Below are 19595 nucleotides of genomic sequence, written 5' to 3' on the forward strand. Positions count from 1 at the left end.
GTCCAGTGTGATCTGCATAAAGTCCCTCATGCACTACTTTTTGCAGATCGCACTGGACCGGAACACAGGCACTAGTGTGCCACACATTCGGCTGCTGGTGATCGCAGGGGGGGCGTGGCTTCGATGCCATTGACTACAATGCACCACCACGCCCCCTCCCGCCCCAAAGCCCTCTTCACATCAGAGTCCCCCCCTTCACATCATGACCCGCCCCACCCCCTCTCTCATATCAGGTAGCCCTGTTCAAAATTTTTAACATAAATTGCAAGGCTATAGTCCGGTCATGCTGACTGGTGAAATTTTTTACTGTTCTCGAAGTAAAAGATCAAAGCCAACCCAAAAGAAAGAGCCGAAAACCAATAATGAAGTTTGTAGAAAAAGGTTTGTGTTCCTACCTGGAGATCCGACTGGTTATAATTGCCCCAATTCAATTTGCATAATGACTTACTTCATCCGATCCGTGACCAAAATGGACTAGTACAACAAAACAAAGAGGTTAACCCATTAATAACGGGTTAGTAGCGGTCAACTTAGGGATCCGGACAAGTCAATTAATTGTAAAAAAGATAATTTTATTGGAAAAACATATATGATTGCACATAGCAATAACAATAAGTGCAAAAAAATATATAAATAAAAAAAAGAAAAGTAACACATAAAAAAATAAAATAAAATAAAAGCCACATATAAAAAAAGGGGAAAAAACCCCCCCAAAATGTTTAACTCCCCCACCCCCACGTTTACGCGCCTATAAACGTAAATACGCGTCCGGTGCCCCAGCGCGCAAAAATTACAATTGCGCTACACATGTTACATATCGCCGCGAACGTCGCAGTGAGAGCAATCATTTTAGGGCCATCAATCACTGATAACACTAAACTGATGAGCGGTAACAGCTTTTAAAGCGTCGCCTAGGGCCAATTTTGGGTATTATCGTTTTTTGAGGTTTCGCGCGCGCACGCAATTTTAAGGCTTGACATGTTTAGTGTCTTTTTACCCGACGTGACCCCATCTTTTATATTTTACCAAAAAATTGGGTAATAATAAATGTTTTATCATTTAATATAGGGGAAACTGTTTTTTTTTAAAAAATTTCGGTAATTTTTCCTTAATATAGTAAAAAAATAAAACCCCCAGTGGTGAATAAATACCACCAAAAGAAAGCTCTATCTGTCCCCAAAAAAGGGTATAAAATTCATTTCAGTACAGCGCTGCATGACGGAATAAATGTCAGTTAAAGTACCGCAGCGCTGAATACTGAAAAATGGCCTGGATGGGAAGGGGGTTTAACACCGCGGATGTCAACTGGTTAATGTGCAATCATATATGTTTTTCCAATAAAATTATCTTTTTTACAATTAATTGACTTGTCCGGATCCCTAAGTTGACCGCTACTAACCCGTTATTTCTTAATGGGTTAACCTCTTTGTTTTGTTGCAATAATGAAGGTTACCTATCGCAAAACGAAGGAAGCAATGATGAGCTGGAAATACAGGAATGTGTAAATAAGCTTGCTTAATATCTATGGAACACAAAAAACATCTCTGTATCTAAGAGAGGCAACAACTGACCAAATGTATTTAATCCAGAATTTGTGAATATGTACAACCGCATTGAGTGTTTTCAATCCAGAATCTATTCTAGTACACTAAGTGAGACTTGCAGGTGTGAGGTGGTGGGTGTTACATCCATCATCACTGCTCTCTCTGGGCAGGTTATTAACACTTCCTAGCTCCAATTATGCAAATGCAATCAACACCTGGTTGCGACTAACAGATTATGTAGATGGGAGCAACATTCACCATATTTATTCCCAGATAATTTTTGTACAAGTCATTCTGAATTGAGAAAGCTTGTTGGATGACCAGTGAAACGTCTTCAAGAAAAATACAGCAAGTCCAGTTGCCTTGACTTATTTTTTACAGATAATAAAGTGAGAGGCTTTTCATTAGACATGTGCAATTCGTTTCGTTCCGAATCGAAATTCGGACAAAACGTCAGAAATTCAGATGTATCCAAATTCCAAATGACAGATATAACGAATGCAAACTAATCCGAATTTCCGATTCCGAAATTCGTTAGCGGTAGTCTGTGCGAAATTTCGTTTGTTGGATGAAATTTCGTTGCAGTAAAATGACATTTGAGGGAAAAAAAATGTTTTCCCCTCAAATGTCTTTGCTGCCACGAACAAACAAAACGAAAATGAAATGAACTTTCGTACAGACTACCGCTAAAGAATCTTGTCCGAATCCCGAAACGAATTGACTTTCGGACCCGAATCCAGAAAAACGAAATAATGCAAAATCCGAATCAAAACGAAACAAAACAATTTTTTTGCTGGTGCACATGTCTACTTTTCATTTGTTTGCCCGGTGTCCATTTCTTCTGCAGGCAACAGCATAACCCTACAGCTCAGAATTCTTCAGAGCTATGTCCCTCAGTGGATGATAGCAAAAATTGCTATATAATGCTTTTAAAACTAAAGTTCATGCAGGTATAACAATGTCAATTAATTCAGTTATGTTATTAAAATAATTAAATGTGTTTAAAACAATTAAAGTACTTGAGTTTGTTCTAATATTATTACTAATATACATGATTTATATAGCGCCAACAGTTTGTGCAGCGCTTTACAATATAAGGAAGGAATAAAAATTACAATACAATTCAAGACAAGATGGTAAGGAGGGCCCTGCCCATGAGGGCTTACAATCTAATAGGGAGGGGCCAGTGATACATAAGGAAGTAGCAGTGTGGGGATGAATTGTTTGAGAACGTAATTGTTCAGTGGTTAGGTTGAGGTGAGATAGGCTTCCCTGAGTCTTTAGTCTTTAATATCAGGGACCTGTATTTCACTGTATAGAAGAATTGCTGCAGCACATGTTCTGGCGTGATAATGATTACCGAAGGAGGGGGCAGAGCAGGGCTGGATTAACAAAGGGGCGGGTAGAGATCACACTCCGGGCCCACCCCTGCAAATAGGCCTGGTCGACCCGATCTGTCCCAAATCACGGCCGGCCCGACCTGAACCTACCTGAATCGCGGTTGGCCCAATGGCAATCTGGGACCTCTGATATGCCTGAGCAGAGAGCCGCATCTGCTGCGGCTGCACCCACCAGTCTCACTGACCACCTGGAGCCTGCACTGACTGCCTGGAGTCCGCACTGACCCCATGGAGTACGCACTGACCACCTGGAGCCCATACTGACCACCTGGAGCCCATACTGACCACCTGGAGCCCTCTCTGACCACCCGGAGCCTGCACTGACCACCTGAAGCCTATACAGACCACCTGAGAGCCCGCACTCACCCCCTGGGAGCCCGCACTGACCACCTGAGAGCCATACTGACCACCTGGAGCCCTCACTGAGCACCTGGAGTCCTTGCTGACCACCTGGAGCCCACACTGACCACTTGGAGTCCACACTGACCACCTGAGAGCCCATACTGACCATCTAGAGCCTGTACTGACCATCTGAAGCCCGCACTGACCACCTGGAGCATGCACTGACCACCTGAGAGCCCCTACTGATGACCTGGAGCCCGCACTGAACACTTGGAGCCTGCACATGACCACCTGGAGACTGCACTGACCACCTGGAGCCTGCACTGACCACCGGAGAGCTCCTAATGACCACCTGGAGCACGCACTGACCACCTGGAGCCTGCACTGACCACCTGGGAGCCCATACTGACCACCCGGAGTCCTTACTGACCACCTCAGAGAGCCAGCACTGACCACCTGAGAGCCTACACTGGCCCCCTGAGAGCCGCACTGGCCAACTGAGTGCCTGAACAGCCTCCTGAGAGCCTGCACAGACCCCCTAAACCCTGCACAGCTCTCCTGAGACCCTGGAGACATCAGGCCACGAACCCGGAGCAACACAGATTATGTATCTTCATATTATTTAGCATTGCTGTATAAAGTACTGCTGGGATTTGTAGTCCTCTATAGCTGATAGTATTATTCTGCAGTGTTTTACAATGTATTGCTGGGATTTGTAGTCCTCTATAGCTGATGGTATTATTCTGCAGTGCTTTACAATATATTGCTGGGACTGGTAGTCCTCTATAGCTGATGGCATTATTCTGCAGTTCTTTACAATGTATTGCTGGGATTTGTTGTCCTCTATAGTTAGTGGTCTTAATCTGCATTGCTGTATCATTTATTGCTTGGATTTGTAGTCCCCTATAGTTGGCGGTATTCTGTATTGCTGTATAATGTATTGCTAAGATTTTTAGTCCCTTTACAGCTTGGAGTCAGTGGCAGATCTACCAGGGTCACAGCTGCAAACGGCCCTGGCACTCTACCACTGACTCCAAGCTGTAGAAAGACTACAAATCACAGCCCGGGCAGGAGGAAGAAGGCCCCGGTGAGTGATGCCATTTCCATAAAAAGGTCCACCAAAATCCTCAGCACCAGGCCTGTGATGCTCTTAATCTGGCAGTATGGAGGTCAGTGATGACTGACCTACATACTGCTACTCCTCCACTGTCCAGTGCAGCCAGCTGGGGGAGTGTTTTTTAGCAAGCTGTGTTCCTGCTGCAGTTGAAGTTATAGTTATGCAGTGAAGGATTTGACTTTGCTGTCTGTCAGCTGTGCCAGAATCACAAAATTATTTATTCACCAATATAAATCCCTTTAGTAGGTAAAACAGTTTCTATGTGTTTTGTAAATGTGTATTCATGGATTTAAATTTAATTGAATGAACCCATTTTTTTAAATATTATTAACATGATCCTCCATCATTTTCCTCTTCCCGAGTGGTCCTTCCCATGTGTTTTGTAAATGTGTATTCATGGATTTAAATTTAATTGAATGAACCCATTTTTTTAAATATTATTAACATGATCCTCCATCATTTTCCTCTTCCCGAGTGGCCCTGCCCATGTATTGTTGCCCACAGGGACACTCCTGGAGGTAACAGACCTACTATGACAAGAAAAACTTTTCTTTTTTTTTTTTCTAATTTATAAAAAAAATCAGAGTATAAAAAATGGGTTCATGAAACACAGTATCTCTAGACATTTCAAATTAGTTCATAACCGAGACGCAAGCACAAGGTGGAAAACACTGGAGACACTGGAGACCCACCAAAGTCCTCAGCACCAGGCCTGTGATGCTCTTAATCTGGCAGTATGGAGGTCAGTGGTGACTGACCTCCATACTGCTACTCCTCCGCTGTCCAGTGCAGCCAGCTGGGGGATCTAATTTGACAAGGGAAATATTCAGAAATGAGTCAAAGTGGATATTATTTCTGGATATCCTGGCCTCCGAAAAGGTTAAATATAGATTTTGACCTTAACTTTTTCTTAAGCAATTATTAACCATTATTAACCAATAAAGATTTTGTTAAACACGAGCAGTATAAAGCTGGCCATACACCTTACAATTTTCTGCAGATTTTCTGTGGTCAGATGGAAAAGGTGCAACAGATTCCTCCATCTACACTTAACTGTGTGGATGGAGTAATCTCCACCTGGGACAATCTGTTGCACTTTTTCCATCTGACCACAGAAAATCTGCAAATATAATATAATAATATTATAAGGTGTATGGGTACCTTAAGACTGAATGAGGAGAGGTTGTCAGTGAGATCTGCAGCCCTTTGAGAAAGTCGTGGTGTTGAAGCGCGTTAGGAAAGATCCCACTGATGCTGTCCTCAACCACAGTTAGCAGAGAATACTTGCCGGCCTGATTTTAAAGTTTTCCATGTAAGTTTTGACTATTTTAATAAAGATTGTTTTGGATGTATTGCACTATGAGCGATCCCTTTTTTCTTCTGACATACATGGATATGGAGGTTGTTACTACCAAAAGGAACAGGAACGAGCACTAGGGAGGTCACAGCACTTTTCCTGACAAATGAGATATGCTGGCTGTTTTGTGCAGTCATTTATTTCTGGTGAGTGCATTACTTTTGGTGGATTCGGTTTTCAGCACAAGAAAAGGATCAGTCTGGCACGAGAGAGATTTTGAACACAGTGTTTGTGTTTAATACACTGGACTTTTGAATTTGTTTATATTTATATTGATTAATTTCCACATTGATTTGAGATTTTGATTCATTTATAATAAGATTTGATGGTATTATATGCACTTTCTGCACATTTAAACCATTGAGAAGAGGTGATGATGATCACTACACTTAAGCTGGCCATACACCGTAAGGTCCCCACACACCTTACGATAATCGTACGATAATCACGGGAAATCCCGCCATCGTACGATTATCGTAAGGTGTGTGGAAGCCGTGCGACCTCTACTACTGTAAGCAAAACAAACAACAAACGCACTCAACAATTTGTCAACAGTTATACAGTAAGGTGCACACGAAATGGGCTTTGAACAGTAAAACAGTAGAAAGGCATCATGGCACGCTCACAAACCAGCATGTAAAACAACTTGTCTCACCACTAAGGATAATAACAGAGGTTTGGATACACGTCTTCTGCAGAGGATGTGAAAGCCGCACTGCCGCGCCAAGGCACCTCTTATAGAGGGGTCCTAACTCTAAACTATGAGAGTCTCCATCTTGGAGCACATGGTGGCAGAAGATTTCAAATTGGGAGCAGGTTTGTCAGGAGGAAGCCCAGCCTCCTTAAAAGCACAGAAACACACAAGGGATCCCGCACATCCCAATGGCAGCTGAGAAACCCCATGCGTCGATGCACCAAATCGGTCAAGCAAAAAAAACGACAAACGCACTCAACAATTTTTCACCAGTTATACAGTAAGGTGCACACGAAATGGGCTTTGAACAGTAAAACAGTAGAAAGGCATCATGGCACGGTCACAAACCAGCATGTAAAAGCACAGAAACACACAAGGGATCCCGCACATCCCAATGGCAGCTGAGAAACCCCATGCATCGCTGCACCAAATCTGTCAAGCAAAACAAACGACAAACGCACTCAACAATTTGTCACCAGTTATACAGTAAGGTGCACACGAAATGGGCTTTGAACAGTAAAACAGAAGAAAGGAGGCTTTTAAGGAGGCTGGGCTTCCTCCTGACAAACCTTCACCCAATTTGAAATCTTCTGCCCCCATGTGCTCCAAGATGGAGACTCTCATAGTTTAGAGTTAGGACCGCACTATAAGAGGTGCCTTGGCGCGGCAGTGCGGCTTTCACATCCTCTGCAGAAGACGTGTATCCAAACCTCTGTTATTATCCTTAGTGGTGAGACAAGTTGTTTTACATGCTGGTTTGTGAGCGTGCCATGATGCCTTTCTACTGTTTTACCATACTACTGCAAGGTCGCACGACTTTAAACTTACGATCATGTTTCAAAACCCGCCGAGCATCGTACGTTGTTCGGCCGTTGTGTAGCGGTGTTCGCAGCATGTACATTGCGGTCATCGGAAGCCCGCCCCTCAGGGCGCGTGGCTTGCGATCATCGCAAGTACGATCTGCCTATGCAAGATAGGCAGATCGTACGTTTTTTTAAGTACCTTACAACCATCGCAAGACAAAAGTCTTGCGTTGGTTGTAAGGTGTGTGCCCAGCCTTACAATTATCTGCAGATTTTCTGTGGTCAGATGGAAAAGGTGTAACAGATTCCTCCATCTACACTTAACTATGTGAATGGAGTAGTCTCCACCTGGGCCAATCTGTTGCACTTTTTGCATCTGACCACAGAAAATCTGCAGATAATTGTAAGGTGTATGGGTACCTTAATACTTTCATATTATATATACTTGATTTTAACACATGTTGGTGATTAATTCTGGGATCAATTAAGGTTTTCAGCACTGTGCAATCAATTGTAGATTATCAAGAGCTTTGCACTTTTTAGTACAGCAGCTTTTGACCTGTTAAACCAACCAGCTATATCCTGAGCACAGAACAACAATACTGTCATGGAGATGGTAATACTTGAGAGGGCGTGTCAGCAATGTCATAAAGTCATAATTGAGAGCTAAACTGGTTCTAGCTGTGCCTGTTCCAGGCAGCCAGGTTTCTAGCATACAGAAAACACACAGAAAACAGCTGCTAATTAGACCGACTGGCCACCCTAGGGGGTATGGTGAGCTCTTACATTGTGTGTTACTCTGGGTGACTTTAGCCACAGGCAGCAGATTGATTTGGGCCTATAAGAAGAAATGTAATTGCAATTGGATACAGTGGCGTAACCAGAGTTATGGGCGCCCGGGGCAAAACATTTTTTTCGCCCCCCCCCATATTATATAAACATCCACTAGAACTGTACCCCCCACCCCCACACATATTTATCAGCTAAGGAACTACAAGTCCAAGCATGCCATCATTGTCCCTGTACACCCCCCCCCCCACATATCACCCAGGGAACGGCAATATCTGGTTGTTGTACAGGGGCAATGAGGGCATGCTGGGACTTGTAGTTCCCTAGCTGATATGTTATGAAGCTGTATTCCACCTGAAAGTACTACAATGCCATTATAGAACTAAGAATAAGATAGTCTGCCATCCCAAACAAGATCTGCACCATTTGGCCTGTGAAAAGGGACTGTGATGTTTTGTTGTCTACATCCACTTAATACACTCTGTTCGGTCTTTCTGGCAATTGGACTGTTAGCAGTCTTCCTCCCATGTCTGTAATGCTGCATCTTCTTAGTCTGGGGTAATTCTTTGGAGAGGAGCAGATAACAGCTAAAGTTGGAACATCACTTGGGCCCCATTTACATGCTCTTTGGTGGAGCATTGTAGTGTTTATTCATTTGAGATAACAAAATGCTCAAGTGTGTATGGGGTCCTAAACAAGGATGACTGTTGGGTTGAATGTCAGGATCCTGGCATATTTTTTTTAAATTCTAGCCCAAAAAACTGAATCCGTTCCCATAGGGAGGCTGATGTCTACCAAGGACACATTGCTTGTGATTGCGACCGGGACCTGGCGTTCCACCTGTTGGGGGAAGCCCAGAGATGAAGAAGAGGGGCCACTCGCAGCATGTACGGGCAACTGTGCGGCGGGGCTGTCACTTTTTTTCTTACCGCTCCGAACGTCGCGTCACTGCTGCTCCAGGGGGGCGGCGCTCCAGGCAGTCACGGACACCTAAATTAGGACCCTACCTGGAGCGTTGCCCACTGGAGCAGCAGTGACACGACAATCCTCTCCAGCTCAGCGTCGACAACGTCCTCACGTGTGAGAAAAATCGTGAGGCACCGCGATCGAGGCAACAGTTAGTAAGACGGGGCCTGGGCTTAGTTTTGTTTCTGTGATCTACTGCTGCAATGCATTCTATATGTACTGTACATATATAGATAGATTTACAATTCTGCACTGCTAATCTGAATGGGTTAAATGATCCGTAGTACAACTACATGTTATGTACTATTATGTACTATGGATCATAATTTAACCTATTCATGTTAGCAGGGTACGGGACATGTGTGCTGTATATGTGCTATGGATCATGATTTAACCTATTCATGTTAGCAGGGCAGAATTGTGAGCGCCTCCCACAAGCTGAGCACCGAGATGCGATGCAGCGATCCTGCTCAGCGCCGACTACAAATGGCACCGCGTGAGGCAACAGGGATCGGAGTGAAACTGTGAGTGAGGGAAGCTGGGTCAGGGCTGGCTGTAAATCTATTGCTATAGTGTACTGGACGTGTGTAATGTATATGTAGCACATACTGTATATACAGCACACACCCCCACTACACTATAGCAATAGATTTACAATTCTCTCCTTGCTAACATGAATAGGTTAAATCATGATCCATAGTACATAACATGTAGTTGTACTATGGATCATTTAAAGTCACCTGTCCCTTTAAAAAAAAGTATCGGTAATTGGTATCATGTACATGAGGGGAAGTACTTGTACTTGGTCCTGAAAAAGTGGTATCGGGACATCCCTATTTGACATTATATTTTTGTCTGCTATAAATATTAATCTACTGCTTTTTCTGGTCCTGCTGATGTCACCATAGAATAAGGTTACCCGATGTACAAAATTAAATCCCCACTTATAACCACACCCACAAATCTCACCCCAGTTTGTAGCCACACCTGTGTCAGAGCACAATGAAAACCAGACAAGCAAAAGGTGCTAGTTAAAAAATGTATTAAGAGGGGGGCGCGGCGAGCCAATGCAAATGGAACTCTCAGCAGCTACAAGCAAGCTGGCGTCCACACTGACCAGGGAAATTAGAGAGATTGAGGCCCGCACAGATATGTTGGAACAGAAAATAGATAACGTGATCACTGTAATTGAATCACAGGAGAAAGAGATGGATTCCTTCTCTGACAAACTGACGGTAGCACTGGATAAAATGGAGGACCTGGAGAACAGGGCCAGACGTGGTAACCTGCGGATCAGGGGTCTGCCTGAGTTCATAGAGGACCTTACTTCCTCAGTTACAGGCCCTCCGCTCCACTGTGGGGTGCGGCTGCTCCGGGTGAGGCAAGCTCTCCTCCAACCTACCAATGGCAAGTAAGTTTACACTTCTATCCCACAATGTCCAGGGGTTCAATTCGCCATCTAAACGTCATAAAGCATTTTCGTATTATTCCTCATGCCATACAGATGTTGTATGCCTGCAGGAAACAAGATTTTCAAAGTCCTCCTGTCCACGTTATCTCCATAAACACTTCCCCAACTTTCACTGCGCTAACTTTACTGAAAAGAAGAGGGGGGTTCTAGTAGCTTTCAGACGGTCTCTGCCCTTTATATGCTACACCGAAATAGCGGACCCCACGGGCCCCTACATCATCCTGGTAGGCACCCTATTTGATGTAGAGGTGACTTTTGTCAACTACTATACCCCCAATGCCCATCAACTCCGTTTTCTATCCCACTTATTTCAAACAGTGGCACATCATGCTAAGGGACTTTTATTTTTAGCCGGAGATTCCAACCTAGTGATCTTCCCCACCATGGACAAAACCAAAAAGGCCCAAGACCCAAGCCAGAATGGGACCGTGCCCTTTGACAACTCTGCCTTTCTCACTCTACTGAATGACCACCATCTGGTAGACGTTTGGCGGGAGTTGAACCCGACGATTAGGGATTTTACATTTTACTCCAACCCACACCAGGTTTTTTGTAGAATAGACCATGTCTTTACTCCCCAAAGATGCCTAAATCACTTTATATCGGCTAAAATTAAAGCAGTCCCATGGTCAGACCACACCCTAAATGTGGTACAGTTCCGCCTAGAGGGGGGAACGCAGGGTAGGGGGCATTGGAGAATTAACAAATCACTATTGTCCACTGTGGAAAACATGTCCCTTATTGAACTATACGCCCAACAATACTTTGAGCTAAATGAGGGGTCGGTCCGGTCGCAGGTGGTTCTGTGGGAGGCCCATAAGATCACAATGCGGGGACAGCTCATAGAACTGGCCTCCCGCCGCAAAAAAAGAGAGAGTGCAAAAGGTATCCAAACTGCAGGATAAGTTAGAAGCCCTGGACAGAGCATTGAAAGATAAATATGACCGGGGGCTCCTGGCGCGCCTGCACTCAGTGAAGACGGAATTGAATCTTTTGCTGGATCAGGGTGCAGAAAGGGCGCTGAGGTGGACTAAGCATAAATTCTATGCACGGGCAAACAAACGTGGCGCATTATTAGCTTGAAAACTTAGAACATTGCCTGATAGACCAGCCCCTATTAGATTGAACACCCCTGGGGGAACGATATCCGCAAACCCGCTAAAGATTTTGGAATCTTTCCAGGATAACCTCACCTCTCTCTATACTAACTCTCGCACCTTTAATGCTGAGAAGGCAGACGAGATCCTACGGGAAGTTGTACTCCCACGGATCAAACGGGATGACCTGGACCAAAAAAAAAAATGTATTAAGAACAGTGTCCACAGGAGCAAACAGAATCATAAACCGGAACAAGACAAAGTCGGGTCATACACAGAATTTAAGATACTCAGAGCAGCAGGAATTCACTAGCAGGAAGACCACGCAAGGGCAAGGTCAGACTGGACTGAGTGGTTTATATATAGTAAGTGGGGTGACATCATCACTCAGAGACAGGAAACGCCCATCTGACTCTCTCAGATGATGCTCTCCTGTCTGGCCATAAGATGGTGCCTGGGAGTAGTGAGCAATGTTCCAGAGTCTGCTCAGGCAAAGAAGGACACACAGGTGAGTAGAATGGCAGCCATGCCAGAATGCTGCAAACCAGTAAAGTCAGGGTGTAACCCTGACAACTCGGAAGTCATGCCCCCGAGCAATTGGTAACAGACATTCTAGAGCAAGGGGCAGACATTTAAGATATAATGATAAAAGAAACGGATTTCAAATAAGAGGCACCAAGAAAGGTATGCATAGTTAGGAGAGACACACTAAAGGCATTAGGGCACATAGGCCTGCCAAACACATGTAAACTTAGGCAATAAAGTCAGTGTTGCTTCACAGTGTATGGCATTTAGTATGGAAGTATACACTGCAAGCCATACCAGATCAGTAGGGTGCAGCACACTTTTTTTTAAGGAGATAAGCTTGCAAAACCCTTGCAATATTATTATAATACAAATGTCACTGTTACACTTATCCTACCATTCTATCTTCAGTTGAAAACTTGGCATTCACTTTCATTCTTGCAGCAGGGGTCAGGATTAAGTACCGCAGAATGCAGGGGTCAGGATTAAGTCAATCACAGTGCAGAGGCCAGTAGGTAACGCAGAGTGCAGGGTCAGTAGTAAGTAATGCGTATTTCAGGGGTCAGGAGTAAGTAGAAATACATGGCAACCGCACAACTTATAACTAGCCTTTGTAGCAAGGTGCACATTGAAGGGCTTTTTAACAATACAAAACAACAGAAATATCACAGCACACTTACCAGCTAGCCTGCAACAAAACAAATTTGCCCTGTCTAACAGTATGCGTTAAAAACAGAGGTTTTAGTTGCACAACTTTTTGCAAAACATATGTGAAAGCCACACAGGGAGCCCAGTCCTTCTGTACCTTTAAGGAGGAGTGGGCTCCCTCCAGGCATACCTGCATTCAATTTATCAACTGCTTAAATCTGCTCTAATATGGAGACTCACAAAAATTTGAATTAGGACCACACTGCACAGAGGAGCCTTGACAAGGCAGTGTGGCTTCCACATATTGTTTGCAAAAGGTTGAGCAACTAAAACCTCTGTCTTTAATGCATACTGTTAGACAGGGCAAATTTGTTTTGTTGCAGGCTGGCTGGTAAGTGTGCCTGGATATTTCTGTTGTTTTGTCAGGAGTAAGTAACACAGAGTGCAGGAGTCAGTAAATGCTGCAGAGTGCAGGGGTTAGGAGTAAGTAAACACAGCAGAGTGCAGGGGTCGGGAGTAAGTCAATTCAAAACAGTCCAGGGGTCAGGAGCAAGTAAATCACTGTGGAGAGGTCAGTAGGTAATGCAGAGTGCAGGGGTCAGTAGTAACTAATTCAGATTTCAGGGGTCAGGAGTAAGTAACACAAAGTACAGGGGTCAGGAGTAAGTAAATGCAATAGAGTGCCGGGGTCAGGACTAAATAATAAAGAGTACAGGAGTATGAAATGCATAGTTCAGAGGTCACGAATAAGTAAGGCATAAATCAGAGGTCTGGAGTACTCAGAGTGGAGAGTAGTAAGTAATGCAGTGTGCAGGGGTCGGATTTAGCCAGTTTCACTTCATGTTGTATTGCTTGTAGTGTGGGAGTACACACTACAAGTCATACAAAATCACAAGGGTCACATGTAGGCATAGCCAATAAAGCCAGTGTCACACTTTACATAGAAAGATCATATTTGCAAGGGAACCAACGTAACGCTTGCAATCAAGACAGACATTAATTGCCCTTAAGTCAGCATACATAAGCTTTTAACACCACATCCACAACATTCACATCTCCAGACATTTGGGTAGACATGTGCGATTATTTTTGGAAAGATTCGTTTTTTGGATGAATTTTCGGAAATGTGTACATTTGGATGCATCCGAATTTCGGAATGACAGAAATAACAAATGTAAACAAATACAAATTTCTGATAATGAAAGTTTTGGATGCATCAGAATTTCTTTCCCAAATGAAGTTTTATAAAGTTAGGCATCAACTTAAAAAAAGAAAATCTGAATAATTGTTAGTGGTAGTATGTACTAACAACTTTTCGTTACAAACAAATGTTCGTTGCAGCAAAGTGACATTAGACAAAAGAAAAAAAATGAAATTTTCTTTTTTTTTACAGTCTGCAGAAGAAATAATGATAATTAAAAAAAAAAGTGTGAGGTTCCCACCAATTGATACCAGACCCTTTAGCTCTGGTAGGAATGTTAGGATGACCCCACCCCGCCCCAAAAAAGTGTGTGGAGGCCCTTTAGGTCTGGTAGGGATTTTGAGGGGGAATCCCACCCCCACCATCCAGCCATCCTCCCTGGACGTTGCATCAGGTGATTTAATGCAGTTTAAAGTCCAACCCTCCTTCCCCATTTCTCCTAAATGAAAGTCCATACCTCAGTACGGAGCTCTAGGATAGACTGTGCAGAAGCCTGAGCTTTGTGGCTGTGATAGAGTGATCACAGTTTCAATGCTTTCCAGGCTTGAATGCAAAAATTTAAAAAATATATATATTTGCAATAATTCAATTATACTTAAATAGAAAAATTAAATTGATCAAAAACAAACCAAATAATGCCTATTTGCACACATAACCCCATATAGAAAAAACATATAGTTCAGGTAACAAGCAGTATGATCTCAGCCATATCTTAGCATCTAATGCTTCATATCCGGGAGGGAGCAAGAAAATGTGATCATAGATGAAAAGACTCTGGGAGCTATTAAAGGATTCTCTTCATCTATGATCATTTTAAATACGTTTTCCTGCTCTCCCAGATAAGAAGCAATAGATGAGAAGATATGGGTGAGATTCTACAGCTCATTACCTAAAAGATGATTGCTGACATTGACAAGTGGTTATGAAAGTTTTGCTATTGTGAAGTGTACCATGGAATGTCTGTACACATTATCCAGGGCTGACCCTATAATAAGACAACTTGAGACTTGTCCCAGGGGGCACCTCATTCAGTCAGGTGGGGTCGGATGGTGCCAGGCTAGAGCAGCATGTTAGCAGTGTGCAGCAGTGGTGTAACAATAGCCATAGCAGCCCACATGGCTACTAGGGGGTCCATTAGTGGGGCTGGTTAGGATAACTAAGCTGTGAAGTTTCCAGTTTAGAAGGGCTGAAGTTTGACCTCAGGATCAGAGGCAGCTCTCTAATGAGGCAAGTTAGGAGGTCGCTTAAAGGAGAACTATGAGGTGAGTGTTTTTCACTCACCTCATAGTTCTAGCCGACCTGTGACAATGAGACTGTCACAGGTCGGCTCAGTAGATCGGGAGGTAAGTGAACACATAGCGGCGTTCGCTCACCTCTTGATCCTGTCACGGCTCTCTGCCGTGACAGGGGAGGGGCTGGATTCCCCCCTCCCCGCTCCGATCCGCCAGCGCTGACTGGCGGAACGGACGGAGGGGGGACGGGTACAGCTGGCTCTGCCTCTAGATAGGCAGGGCCAGCTGTCACTCACGCAGCTGGGTGGATCCAGACATAATTGTCGGGATCCGCTTCAGCTGCGGCGTCTCAGTATACAGCGAACAGAAGCTCGCAGTATACTGTGGGGTCTCAGTATACTGGGCTTAAGGTGACGGGAGGATGCTAGTTTGTGTCCTCCCGTTACCCTAAGGAGAACTATGGGGAAAAGTATTAACCCCATAGTTCTCCTTTAAGGCCTCGCGCTCACAGAAGCCTCGCAGCCGCCTAACTCACCTGACTTAAAGCAGGTGGCAGCGAGTGGTGGCGTGCTGGGGGCAAAAAAATGCATCTTCGTCGATAGAAGCAGAACGTTCCTCCACCAGGACTTCACTACTCACACCCCCAGTTTGTCAGTGAGAGTGAGAGCAGGGGAAGAGAGATGGGACACAAAGCAGCCAACAGCTCTGCCAGCAACAGCCAATCAGATCTGGCTTGCCATCCAGCCATGTTCCCGCCCAACCCTCACCATCTAAGCATGTGGAGAGGACTTACCAGGCTTCTACTAGCTTCCCGGTTTCCATGGTAACATTCTCCGTGGCTGCTGCATACATACTGAGGGAATGGCACACTCGGGACACTGCCTTTTTTTATGTAAAGGTAAGCTGACCAGTATACATTATATAACAACACTAGATGAGCTCTGCCGTGTGTTGGTTCTGGTCTGCCCTTTGCCATGTGTTGGGCTCTGCCCTGTGTTTGGTTCTGGTCTGCGTTATGCCATGCGCTGGTTCTGGTCTGAGGTTGGCCTGCTATCACGTACCTCGTAGGGAGACTGAAGGTTGAGGAGGCTTCTCTTGCACCTCGTGTCTTGTGGCCTTTGATGTTGGGGACAAAGGCTAGGCAGACAAGGAGTAGCACGAGTGCTGTGGGGAAATCCAGTATTCGTAGTCATAACAAACCGGGGTCAAAGAGCCAGGAGATCCGATGCAGTACAAAAATGGAGCAGGCAGAAGGAAAATCCAGAAAACAGTCAGAGGTCAAAAAGGCAGGCAGCAAGCAGGGATGGTCGGCAAAACAGGAACGAGTCAAAATCCAGGGAGTTCAGAAGTAAACAGGACTAGGCACAACAGGATTCAAGGAACACACACAAGCTGGAAAGACAAACCAGCAACTAATGGGCATGTGAGCCGGGTTTAAATAGGGCAGTGAATCAAACAATCATGTCACTTCCTGTGCGCCTTTCCGCGCCAAGTGTGCGTCACTTCCGGTGCGCGCTTTGGCGCGTTTTTCCGTGGGAAGGCTGTGTACTGCACATGCGCGTTTTTCCGTGGAAAGAACGGGACTTTTGCTGACACCTGCGTTGGTTATGGTCTGGTGTTGGCCTTGCGTTGGTTCAGCACTCTGCCCTTGGTATTGGTTCTGGTCTGCACTCTACCATGTATTGCTCTTTGTCCTGTGTTGTCTCTGGTCTTTGCCATGTGTTGGTTCTGATCTGTGCCATGCAGTGGGCTCTGCCATGTGTTGGTTCTTGTCTGCGCTCTGCCATGTATTTGGTTTTGCCATGTGTTGGTTTTGATCTGTGCTTTGCTGTGCCTTGGGTTTTATTGCTCTGCCTCTGCCATGCGTTAATGCTGGTCTGAGGTCTGTAGTCTATTAGTGCTGGTCTGGGGTCTGCCACGTGTTGGTTCTGCTCTGATATCTGCCATGCGTTTGGTTCTGGTCTGAGGTCTGCCATGCGTTTGGTTCTGGTCTGAGGTTGGCCGGGCGTTGGCTCTGGTCTGAGGTTGGCCATGCATTGGTTCTGCTCTGCACTCTGCCATGTGCTGGTTGTGGTCTAAGGTCTACTGTGCGTTGGTTCTGGTCTGAGGTTGGTTGTGTGTTGGTTCTGGGCTGCCATGCGTTTGGTTCGGGTCTGAGGTTGGCCGGGCGTTGGCTCTGGTCTGAGGTTGGCCATGCATTGGTTCTGCTCTGCACTCTGCCATGTGCTGGTTGTGGTCTAAGGTCTACTGTGCGTTGGTTCTGGTCTGAGGTTGGTTGTGTGTTGGTTCTGGGCTGCACTCTGCTATGCATTGGGTCTGGTCTGCGCTCTGCCCTGTGTTGGTTCTGGTCTGAGGTCTTTCACGCATTGGTTCTGGTCTGAGGTCTGCCGTGCATTTGGTTCTGGTCTGAGGTCTGCCATGTGTTGGTTCTGGTCTGGGGTTGGCCGTGCGTTGGTTCTGGTTTGCTCTCTGCCGTGCGTTGGTTCTGGTTTGCTCTCTGCCGTGCGTTGGTTCTGATTTGCTCTCTGCAAATCTGATGTCGGCCTTGCGTTGGTTCTGTCTGCGTTCTGCCCTGTGGTGGTTCTGGCCTGAAGTCTGCCGTGCGGTGGATCTGGTCTGAGGTCTGCTGTACATTGGTTCTGGTCTGAAATCTGCCATGCATTGGTTCTGGTCTGGGTTTGGCCTTGTGTTGATTCTGGTTTGCACTCTGCCGTGCGTTGGTTCTGGTCTGAGGTCAGCCATGTTTTGGTTCTGGTCTGTGTCCTGCCATGCGGTGGTTCTGGCCTGAAGTCTGGCGTGCGGTGGTTCTGCTCTGAGGTCTGCTGTGCATGGGTTCTGGTGTGAGGTCTGCCGTGCGTTGGTTCTGGTCTGCGCTCTGCCGTGTGTTGGGTTCTGCCGTGTGTTGGTTCTGGTCTGCGCTTTGCCATGTGTTGGGCTCTGCCCTATGTTTGGTTCTGGTTTGCGCTCTGCCGTGTGTTGGTTCTGGTCTGCGCTCTGCTGTGTATTGGTTCTGGTCTGAGCTCTGCCATGTGTTGGGCTCTGCCATGTGTTGGTTCTGTTCTGCGCTATGCCACGTGTTGGGCTCTGCCGTGTATTAATTCTGGTCTGCGCTCTGACATGCGCTGGGCTCTGCCATGTGTTGTTTCTGGTCTGCGCTCTGCTACGTGTTGGGCTCTGCCATGTGTTGGTTCTGGTCTGCGCTCTGCCATGTGTTGGGCTTTGCCTTGTGTTGGTTCTGGTCTGCACTCTGCCATATGTTGTGCTCTGCCATGTGTTGGCTCTGGTCTGTGCTCTGCCGTGTGTTGGTTCTGGCCTGCACTCTTCCATGTGTTGGGCTCTGCATTGTATTGGATCTAGTCTGCGCTCTAACATGCATTGGGCACTGGCCTGCATTGGTTCTGGTCTGCGCTCTGCTGTGCGTTGGTTCTGGCCTGCGCTCTGCCACGTGTTGGGCTCTGCCGTGTATTGGTTCTAGTCTGTGCTCTGCCGTGCATTGGGCTCTGCTGAGTGTTGGTTCTGGTCTGAGGTTGGCTGTGTGTTGGTTCTGGGCTGCACTCTGCCATGTGTTAGTTCTGGTCTGCGTGTTGGTTCTGGCGTGAGGTCCGCCGTGCATTTGATTCTGGTCTGAGGTCTGCCATGTGTTGGTTCTGATCTGAGGTTGGCCATGTGTTTGTTCTGTCTGTGTTCTGCCATGTGGTGGTTCTGGTCTGAGGTCTGCTGTGCATTGATTCTGGTCTGATATCTGCCATGCATTGGTTATGGTCTGAGGTCTGCCATGTATTGGTTCTAGTCTGAGGTCAGCCTTGTGTTGGTTCTGGTCTGAGGTCTGAGTTTACTTGTCAGCACATGTAAATATTAACATAGTAACGAACTTACTATTCGCACTACAACTATGAGTGTAATAATTGAAATTTACCTTTCACTATGGCACACTATTGCTCATTTGCACGCGGTTGTCCGATGGTTGCCAAAAATTACACTTGGTGTGTAAAAGCTTGCTGACCCCTGGTCTAATTCAGCTCACTTCCTGGGTGACATGGGACCAGGGCCAGTGCTAGCGTAAGGCTGCATAGGCAGCCGCCTGAGGGCACCGGGGACGTGTGGCCTGTGCAGGCAAAAATCCTTGCACTGGTGCTTGGCCATGTCCGCCTCTCTCTACCATCACTGATCACCACAGTTCATTTTTAATTATCGTATGCATTTTTTCTCAGTATGGGTGTGAGTGGGGGCCTCACATTTGAGCTTTGCCTAAGGCCTCATAAAGTCTAGAGCTTCCTCTGGCTATAACAATCAGCTCCTGGGTTTCAGATCTTGCTTCTGTATTTTTTACCCTAAGTGATTAGATGTCACTTCCTCTAAGCACAGAGCCTTAGACAAAGCTGTTGCAGATCTATCTAGCATCTCTCTGC

General features: G+C 45.7%; 1 protein-coding gene across 1 annotated transcript in view; it reads right to left on the reverse strand.

The window, feature by feature from the left end:
• The window catches only part of LOC108802173 (laminin subunit beta-4-like), a 44509-nt gene extending 41412 nt beyond the window's left edge, over nt 1-3097 (reverse strand). The window contains exon 1 of the mRNA XM_018574040.1: nt 3035-3097. Within this exon, the coding sequence (XP_018429542.1) occupies nt 3035-3097 (63 nt within the window). The remainder of the gene's footprint in view (nt 1-3034) is intronic.
• Nucleotides 3098-19595: the final 16498 nt, after the last annotated feature.

The sequence above is a fragment of the Nanorana parkeri genome, unplaced genomic scaffold, assembly GCF_000935625.1.
Source record: "Nanorana parkeri isolate BGI_ZX_2015 unplaced genomic scaffold, ASM93562v1 scaffold2693, whole genome shotgun sequence".
NCBI lineage: Eukaryota > Metazoa > Chordata > Amphibia > Anura > Dicroglossidae > Nanorana > Nanorana parkeri.